We start from the raw sequence: 10044 nt of genomic DNA, 5'->3' as shown, positions 1-10044 counted from the left end.
GCTTGCTGCTTTCTGTGTACTCAATATTCACAGAAACTGCAAACACACACTCCCTAAAACTACACACACACACACAGAGTACACAAACAACACAAATGGATGAAATGCCAGTTTATGTACATCTCTCACACACACACACTCACACATGAATACATGAATAGTCAGCTCATTTTTCCTGGCCAGCCCCAGATCAGAGAGGGGCTCAAACCAGGCAGCCCAGGTACGCCCACCCCTCCCCACTGCCTCCCCTTACCCAGCCCCTAGGCCCTGTCCCTCCAGGAGGACAGATCCAAGGCGGGCAGCGTACTGCAGTTGACAAAGTCCCGGGGGAACGTGTTGGACATGAAGATGTTGTTCTTGGACACGGTGGTGATGCCAGTGTTGTCACAGATGATGCGGGGCAAGGAGATCATGGCCAGTGCCCGCCGCTGCTGTGTGCTGAACACGCCGTTGTTCTCCCACCAAAACCTGCATGGGGGACACGCACAGGCATCACACCTGACGATATCCTGGGCTGGGGTGGTGAGGGGAGGGGGTTAATTGGCTCCAGCCACAGCACCCACCCTGCAGCCTGGGAGACTCCAGGCCCTCCGGCAGTCCAAACGGAGCCCACTTGCCGCCAGTTGCCTCCCCCAACCCCTCCCCAGCAACCTCAGAGCACCACTAAGACAGAGGAGGGGCAGTGCCCGCACTCGCTCCCCACGCCTGTGTGCGGGTCTGGGGAAGGGAGGATGGTGGATCTCAGGGGTGTTTACAATTTGTCTACCCAGAGAGGGACATCTTTTCCCCAAAGGCACAGTACAAGTTAGGTAAGAACTAGGCATGACAGGTGTCAAGACCATGATGGAATGACGCTAGGGGAAGACTGTTCAATAGCAATTGACACATCCATGGCTGCACTATGAAACCTGGAGGAGAAGGTGGTTAAGGGAGGTGGTTTCTTCTCTGTTCTCCTTCTTTTCAACCATTGGTCTACGTTGCTGCAATATTCCAAGGGATGGCCTTGGAACACACCAGAAAATCGCTGATTCCTTCCAGCCCTGTCATTTTACAGGAGGAAACTGGGGCCCCCTGAGAGGTTTGGGACACACCCACAAGCCACACAGCCTAAGTCACTTGGCACCCCCACAACACCTCACCGGTCACCATCCCGGAGCTTCCTGAACTGGGTCCCGATGAGGCAGGCGAGGAGCTGGCCCACACGGCCGCCGGGCTCCAGGGGCTCCGCCACGCCGCCCATCCAGATGTCGATGTTGTTGGGTGTCCTGTACTGGGCCATCAGCTTCCGCGCCAGGTCAAGATTCTTCAGCACCGTGCCCAGCTCGCCCACCGAGCTGGGCTGCGGGAGCCCACAGAAGCGCCTCCAGGCATTGTACCCTGCGGGGGACAGGGAGAGGGATGGCTGCCAGGTGGGGGCAGGTGCACTGGGGACAGCAGAAGAGGATTCACAGATACTCCATCAGTCCTGAAAGCTGTACACACCACAGCAGGGTACAGAGGTGCACAGGGGATGTAGGACACAGAGGAGCTTATTCCAGGCTATAAACTCCTAGGGAACCCTGGGGAGCGGCTGGAGCCAATGGGGGGCAGTTGGGCCTCTCCAAGACCCTCTCTGTCTTTCCCTTTCCCTCCCACCCTAAAGCAAACCCTCTGTTCCCCTTTGGAGCAAACCAAGTGTCCCTCTGACTCAGATGTGTGAGAGTGAAGTGAGTCTGGAAGCCTCAGCCACTCTGGCTGTCCCATGAGGTGATCCCAGGCTTCAGCTTAGGTTCACATCTCAGCTCTGCCACTGACTTGGCTGGGAGAACATGGGCAGGTTCCGAATCTCTCCAAGCCTCAGCCAAAAATGGAGGTGATAATATCTTCCCTTCAGAGTTCAGGTAAAACGAAGCAAAGTGGAACAATGGTGGAGACAGGCATTCAGCCTGGGAAAAGGGGCACTTGTTATTCTGACGCTGCCGCTCCAAGTTTGATGTTTACCGAGATGCAAAGAGGCCCGGGAGCAGCTGAAACTGACCAGATCTGACCTGGGGACCTTCCTGACAACTTCCTGAGAGCTAGGTGCCCGGGTGAGGGAAAGCTGGGGCAGCCAGGGGCACAAAGCGGGGGTGGGGGTGGCAGGTACCCTCGGGTGGCAAGGGGGGGCTGTGCACTGTCTGTGGGGCAGGGGGTGGGGGTGGGGGACTCTTGCAGCCCCCACCTGGGAGGCCGTGGTCCCGGCTGCGCTGCATGTTCAGAGCCGGCAGATCCAGCCCGATCCTCATGACCTGCTCGAACAGTCGCTCCCGGATCTCATCTACCACTATTTGGTTCTGGCGATTCAGCTTGGCAGGAGTGGCCATGAGGCCCCGGAGGATGGGGTCAATGCCACCTGGGGGCAAGACGGGCGAGTTTGGGGGAAGGATCTGGGTTCACTCTTGGAGCTGAGGGTAGAGTCGGGATGAGTCCAAGGTGGGGTCGGGGGCCTTGGGGAAGAGGGCTGGGCTCATGCACTCCTGCTGTCAAGGAGGCCCCAGTGGACAGGTCCTCAGTGGGCACCACACAACCCTGGGGCATGGAGGTCTCTGGGGATTAGGCCATTCAGACTTGAAAGTTTGGGATCCCCCAGCCCCTCTCAGACCTCCAGGGTCACTGAGAGTCACAATGCATGGGAAGGAGTCAGCTCCCTACAACAGGCATCTCCATCCCTGCCCTCGAAGAGGCCCTTTACTGGTTGAGAAATCAGAGTCTGGTGAACAAGGACTGAGAAGTCAGATCAGATTCCTAAAGACAGGAGAAAGAGGGTTTCTCCCCCGCCCCACCCTCCGCTGCCAGCTCACCCTCTCCTGGCCCAGGCCTGGCTCACCTTCCAGCACTACCCTCCATGAGGCAAAAAAGACCCTGCTGAGCGGGACGCGGGGGTTGGGCCCCATGGGCCGGTACCGATTGTCCAGGCGGAACATGAAGGGCTGGATGAGGGTGTGGCCGTAGCGGAAGGCATTGGTGAAGACGTTGGCAATGCGCGGGTCCACCGAGTCATTGTAGCCTCGGTACTGGGGCAGGTACTTCCTCAGGGCCGCTGGCCCCAGCACCAGGGGCAGGTAGTCCCGGTAAGTGATGATCTAAAGAGAAGACCCTCCAAGTGGCCTCTCCACTCATGCCTCTCTGTAGGGTTTCCCTGCTCCTGGCTTGGGGGATCCCTCCCATCTGTCTATGACCAGGGGATTGCCTCCCATAGCACTGAACCTGGACCTCACAGGGGCATCATGTGGCATAAACAGAGCTCTACTGCTTGCTGGCTGTGTGACCTTGGGCTCATAAGTAACCTCTCTGAGCCCCAGTTTCTCAAAAATAAATTAAGGATAAGTATACTGCCCTCTGCCTTAGAGGGCTAAATAACAAAGTGCTTTGCTAGTCATTGCAAGAGTGCCCTTGACCTTGAATTATTAAGGTCTCATTTCTCCTAACTTACAAGTTCCTTAAGGGCCAGGGTTATATCTGATTTATCTTGAAATTGCAGTGCCCAGAAAGCACCTGGCTCACAGTAGGGCTCAATGTGTGTTTGAGAGAGGAGGGGAGGCAGGAAGGAATGAAGAGCCATCCTAGCATGACTTTCCTCTGCAGAAACTTAAGTTCTTAGTGCAAATAAAAAACTCGTCCTTAGCTCCCTGCAACTCTCTCCTCCTCCACAGTCCAGGAGTGTGTGTGTTGAGCCCAAAGGAAGAGCTGAGCACTTAAAGGAGCCAAGAGTGACTCTGAGATCGAGAAAGGGTGAAGCATTAACTGAGCAGCTACTATGCATCAGGCACTTTAGACCCATCATTTAACATTCCTAGCACTCTTCTCAACCCACTGGAAAGAAGAAAGGGGAGCAAGCCTGGGAAGAAGGGGAGGGAAGGGAAGTAGCCTTTGTCAGGAACTTAATGTCTGCCAGGGTTTTCTTATATGTCCTTTAATCCGTGCAGCACCATGGAGGAAGAAACATGCTCCAGAGGGTCAAGTAACTTGCCCAAGGACACACAGCTAGGATATTGGAGAGGCATGTTTGGCTCCCATCTGTCCAACCCTTGGGGGCACTGGCACTCAGGACCACCTACCTGAACCATGGCTCCCACGATCTTCCGGGCTTCCTGGTAGAGCCTCTCTCCATTCCAGCGGGGGTTCAGTCTCTTGAGCTGTGTGGCCAGCCGATTGTGCTCCCGCACAAAGAGGGTGTGCATGGAGGTGAGCTCGGGCATCTCACTTGCACGAGTGTCCCCTTAAGGATGCAAAAGCCACTGTCATTCCTAAGACCTCCATCCCAGAGAGGACTTGCTCCACTGAAAGTCCCTCCACTACCAGGACCCTACCCACCCCTCCTCTCCATCCATTTTTCCACACCATGATGATTTTACCCGTCCTCTAGGAGGCCTCCCTGATGGCCAAGTCTGCCATGACAGCTTCTTCCTCTGCTTAGCTGCTGGTTGGAAAAGCTCATTCGATGGGCATGAGACCTGACACATGACTTGCTACCTTCCCACACCTGAGCCTGGGAGTTCCTTCAGGACAAGGACCAGGGCTGTACCTTTTTGTATCTGACCCTCCCACCCAGCACACACACAACTGACACACAGGTTTAGCACAGCACCTGAGGCCAAGCAAGAGCTCCAGGAAAACTGCCTGGTTGACTGATTCTCTTGCGTTGGAGAAAGCCAAGAAGTAGCATGCATGCTGACACGCCCCACTTCCATGCCTATGTCAGACACAGTGATAACTTCACATTCTCTCCTGCTAAAATTGGATACAACCTCAGAATCCTTCTCAACACAGGGCTCCAGAAAATCACTACCATCTGATCAGAGTAGTAATCCCTACCCTTACTATATGATAAATGTGCAGGCTGCTCTTGGGAAGAGGTCTAGGGCCAGGCCCATTTCAGCCAGATGCCAGGTTCAGTCCTCAATAGCTCTAGAGGCTGGAGGGAAGGAATCCTGCAAAAGCAGCTTTTCTACCCCATGAGCAGCCAGAGATTCGACTGAAGCCTGGGACATGCGGCTTGTCCACACCAGGCTGGAAGCAGCCATGCCTGACAGAGGGGGCTGCTCTGGCGTCACTAGCCCAGAGGGGGTCGGGACCCTTCCACAGGAAGTCTGTATAGGCGCTGACTTCAGTTCTCCTCCCTGGGGCCCAGCCAGGGGAGAGGCCACTGGGAAGAGGGTCAGGGTGGCCAGAAGGAAGGGCCTCAGGCCCACTATTGGGTTTACATTTAAAATATTGGAAAATCTCCAGGCACAACCACCATCACCACCCCAGCCAAATGCCAGGGCTGCCAGATGCTAAATGTAAAGTTCCACCCTCTCTTAATACAGGTAGCCAAAATGGGCAGGAAGTGATACTCTAGAACAGTGCTGTCCATCAGAATGTTCTGTGCTGATGAAAATGTTCTATACATGCACTGCCCAGTATGGAAGCCACTAGCCATATGAGGTTATTGAGCACTTGAATGTAGCCAGTGTAACTGAGGAAATGAATTTGTTTTTCATTTTATTAATTAAAACTTAAATTTTAATCACCCCATGTGGCTAGTGACTGCCATATCAGACGGCCCAGTTCTAGAGGGTGAAGGCACTACACCGCTCTCTGTCCCTTTGGTTCCCAGTTCCTGAGGGACCCCACTCTCCTTTCTTCCAGAGTCCAGAAAGCAGGAGAAAGGAAGAGAAACACAGAGAAAGGGATGGACAGATGGACAGAGGCTCAGCAGCCATACCTATGTCTACATCTTGGGTTTGGCTTTTGGGTGTTTTTTTGTTTTGTTTTGTTTTGTTTTTCTTTTCTGGCTCCATGCATCAGTCACTAAGGCAACTGGGTTAGTATAATGGAATTGGGGAGGCCAAAGCCCCTCTAAATGCAAACCCACAGATCTCTCACAAACAGACCTGCTGTGGCTCCAACAGGACACACCCCATGTGCCACCCCAGGGCCCAGCCCAGGGCTGACCTGCCAGGAAGCAGGGGATGCGTGCAGAGCGGTTGGTGAGGAGGCAGGGGTCGTCATGCAGGTTGTCGAAGGGCAGCAGTGCCCGGCCATTGTCACGGAAGCGGGTGTTGATGGCCAACAGCCCCAGCTGATTGGTGCGGTTGCGCAGCCTCATGGCCACGGGGTCCTCGCTGCCATACACCATGCTGGCGTCCACGAAGGAGGTGAGCGCGTTGATCTGGTTGCGGATGGTGATGTTGTTCTCTGTGCAGGCAGGAGAGGAGCGGAAGAAGGGGATGCAGTCGCGCTGGTTCATGATGCGGGGGTCATTGGGCGGGATCTGCAGCACAGAGAAAGGCCAGGAGGCTCGCCAAGGGCAGGGACGGTGGGCGTGGGGGCGCTCCTCCTGCCCATCTGCCTGCAGGCCTTGATCCCACCTGGGAAGCAGCCCTCAGGATCAGAACCAGAGGAGACCCAGACCCCAAAACAGGGGCCCCTGAGGGCCCCACATGATCACTGCCTGAGGCTTCAGCAGCAGCACACTGCCAAGCTTCGGGGTGACGACCAGAACACAGAACTGGGGAGTGTGGGGAGCTGGGTGGCCCAATCAGGCCTCTGACCCTCCCTACTAAACCTTCTCCCCTCTCTCTCCTTCCCTCCTTTGTGTCTGATCCTCCCTGCCACTTTTCTTTGGGTTTGGTCTGTTTATATTCTCACTCTGCCTCCTCTTCCTTCTCCGTCCTTGTTTTCCATGTCTCTGTCCCTCTTCTCTGCTCCTGTCTCTCTGCCTCTCCCCCTCCTCACCCCTTCCTCCTGCCTCTTTCTCTCCCCCCACCCCCACCCTCCCTTCCCTCCCCTTGCCCTCCCTCCCTTCTGAGCAAGTGCCTCAGACCAACAGTCCACTCTGTCCTGCTCCAACCCCACAGCCCAGACACCCCGGCTCTCGCTCTGTGTAATGTGGGACAGGGGGAGGCACCCCACTGTGGGGCGGAGACTGGGGCACCTACACCCAGAGGATTGAGGGACGCTGGGAAGATTCCCCCATCAGGGAGCGATCTCTGCAGCCTAACAAACAGCCTGCAACCCCACCAATAGGAACTCATGTCTTGGGGTAAACGGTACTCTCCCCCTTGGCCTGAGCCTGGGGGGAGTCAGTGAACAACTGAGATCTCCTGGCTGAGAGGCTGGCAGTGAGGAGGGAGATGGGTCAGAGCCCAGGACCGGCACTGACTGGACATGAGGGGGTGGGTGGGCAGGACCAGCCTTACCCCGGGGCTGGGGAAGGAAACCTGGGCACAGAGGGAGGGGGCACTTCCGGGAACAATCAGCCCTGGCGGGACCAGCCGGCCGCGGGTGGGTGGGGAGGACGCTGGCACCTTGAGCGGGAAGCAGGGCGGCTGCTGCAGGCAGCTGGTCTCGCAGTTGACGCCAGTGAGGAAGGAGACCCGGGCGGCTGGCTCCGGGCTTAAGTCGAGGTCGTGGTCGATCAGCTGGCCCCACTGCATGAGCAGGAGCGAGCGATTCTGGTCCGGAGTCAGCTGCTCCGTGAAGCGCACGATCGCGTTGGAGACGGCGCGAGCCTGCGGGGAGTCGGAGCATCCGTCAGGCGGCGGCCGCCGACCGCGCGTGGTATCGGGACCGGCCTCGTCCCCTCTGCCCGCCGGTGCTCACCAGGGGCACCGGGAAGCCGCCGCGATTGACCCCTGGCGTCCAGCCGAAGGGCAGCGAGAAGCCGTCCTCGTACTCGGCGGGCAGCCAGCGCACAAAGGCGCGGTTGGAGGCGCCCAGCGTAGGGCTGCGCCTGCAGGGAGAGGACGGGGCGCTGATATCCAGGCGGCGCCGCGGCTCGGCCCGAGATCCCGGGCGCCAACCTGCCCGGCCCGCACCTGTTGTTGCACATGCCGGTGATGGTGCGGTACTTGTCCTGCTCGGGGCACGTAATTCCCACGTCCTGGTAGGCGCAGCCGCTTGTCTTGGACAGCAGGTTCAGCTGGACGGGCGTCAGCACGTCTGTGAGATTGGGGGTGGGGGAGTGGGGGCAAGTGTGTGTGTGGGAAACGAACCCCACCTCACCACCACTCCCTATCCTAGGCAGCCAGGGCTGGGGAGCCCTGGAGACCCTGGGTGGGGGCCCAGTCTGAGATCTTGGAGGAGACTCTAGGAAACCCCTGAGACTCCCTGAAGGGAAGAATTGAGGGGATCACTGGGAGGTGGCTGGGGTCACTAGGAAGGGTCACTAGTGAAGCAGGGGCCTGGGGTGGGAGGGGGAAGGGTACCAGTGACATTGAAGGGTCTGGGCCACAGGGGTCTCAGCTTCCTCTCCAGCAGGCCTAGGGCCACGTGCAGATAGTCAGCGGCCCTCGCGGCTGTCCTGGTGGCCCCCACCGGCTGCTTGAAATAGGATAGGAGTTCCATGGGGCTGGCTGAGCCACTGCGAAGCCGCTGCTTGATGCTGCTTGGAGAAGGGAGGGGTGAAGGCTGGAGAAGGGGTGCAGACACTCTGCACCGAGCCCCTCCAGGGGGTGGACACACAGCAGAGTGTAGAAGACTCACAGATAGGGAGAGGGTATGGACCTGGGTGTCCAGACAGAGGCAAGGCCAGGGGAGGGATGGCTTTGTAGATGTTCTCACACCCAGAGACACAAGGACTGACAGACAGAGAGGGTTCCCTGACCCAGCTCTGGCCCAGCCTCCCTCCATACACCTCCACTTCCAACCCCCAAACTTCCCCAGCGCCTCCACCTTTCCCGCCGCTCCTTGTAGGCCTTGTCCACCAGCTGCTTGGCCTCCTCCATGCAGGTCAGCACCACTGAGGTTTCCACCTCCCTCAGGACAGCTGCCCAGAACAGGGGACATGAAATCAGGCAGGGGCCCAAAGCCCCCCAACCAGACCCCTGATGCAGAGAGGCCTGCATTAGGGAGAGGAGCCCCTGGGACTCTAAACCCCCTACATGACACCCCCTTCTCTCCCGTCTGAGCTGGTACCTGGAGTGGCGCCCTCCGAGGGCTGGGGCGTGGCCAGAATGGCCAGGAGCCCTGCTAGGGCCAGGAGCAGCTTCATTTCTGCAATGAGATCCCCAGCTCAGCAAGTGCCCTGAGCCTAGGGTGCATTTGGGAGAAGAGAGCCCCACCACCCCTCTCCTCCCGGGCCACTTACTCCCAGCTTCACACCCAGTCCCTCCTCAATGGACCCTGTCTATGGATGGCACCCAGGCCTCCTTGAGGGTGGGGTCCACACCAGCTGCAGCCACCCAGCTCCCAGCCCATCCTCGCAGCTCACCTGACATTGGTAACATCTCTGAGCTGAGTCTGGGTTTTTATGTTCACCAAGCTGGGGAGGGGCGGGGAAGGGCAGCAGGAGACCCACCCCTGGAGACTGAACACTCTCTCCTCCCCTACTGGGGTTGGAGGTGCACAGAGAGGGGCCCCTGATGGGGGAGGTGGGACAGGAAAGGAGCGGTCAGAGTTGTCCCCAGCCTTTGAACTTAGTACACCCACCCCAGAGTTTCTCAGCTCCCCATTGTGTGCCTGGATCAGTGCTGTCTACAGGGGGTACAGACAACTAACTCCCCCCCCCCAATTCTGCTTAACCCCCCAAATTCTGATTATCCAGGGTTCCTTTGAAAGGACAAGAGTCAAGAACTTATAGCCTAAGGAATTATGGAGAATAGAGTGGTCCCAGGGGAGAAGGGAGGGTGAAGGGAGATCTGGGGCCATGATGAGCTGATGAGCCTCAGGGGCCATCCACTGTCCCCAACAGTAACCTGGTACCTTTGACCACACAGGCAGGCAGCTGTGGTTCTTGGCAAAGGCTAAGGAGGCAGGAAATCTGGCTGGAGACCGTTGGGCTTCACAGGAAGGAGGACCCCAGGGCCTGGGAGCTCAGGACCAAGATTACTTCCTCTATCCCTCTCCATCCTCCCCTTTCTCCTTGGCGTTGGTAGGGGCCCGAACCCGACAACCCCTGCCATCTGCTCCTGGATTTCAGGAAGCAGGAGAGAGCAGAGCTTGTTGTGGTTAATAGTCAGTTGGGTGACACAGCCCAGGGCCTCCCTGGGACAAGATCAGTGCAGTTGGGAGGGTTGGGGTTAAACTTCAGGTCATTCTGAA

At 57.6% G+C, this 10044-nt stretch overlaps 1 protein-coding gene across 1 annotated transcript; it reads right to left on the bottom strand.

Moving 5' to 3' along the window:
• Positions 1–96: 96 nt before the first annotated feature.
• On the bottom strand, positions 97–9129 carry MPO (myeloperoxidase). Its single transcript, XM_037810173.1, has 13 exons — positions 9092–9129; positions 8920–8997; positions 8677–8770; positions 8211–8386; positions 7821–7944; positions 7606–7735; positions 7311–7514; positions 5956–6274; positions 4077–4237; positions 2846–3101; positions 2201–2371; positions 1140–1377; positions 97–468 (listed from the first exon to the last, which is right to left on the bottom strand). Exons 2-13 carry the CDS (start codon positions 8993–8995, stop codon positions 261–263), a joined length of 2157 nt encoding a protein of 718 aa, XP_037666101.1. The 5' UTR covers positions 8996–8997; positions 9092–9129; the 3' UTR covers positions 97–260.
• Between the last annotated feature and the right edge of the window lie 915 nt (positions 9130–10044).

The sequence above is a fragment of the Choloepus didactylus genome, chromosome 18, assembly GCF_015220235.1.
Source record: "Choloepus didactylus isolate mChoDid1 chromosome 18, mChoDid1.pri, whole genome shotgun sequence".
NCBI lineage: Eukaryota > Metazoa > Chordata > Mammalia > Pilosa > Megalonychidae > Choloepus > Choloepus didactylus.
Note: the sequence above shows the minus strand (reverse complement) of the source record. Positions and strands in the feature narration are given on the sequence as shown.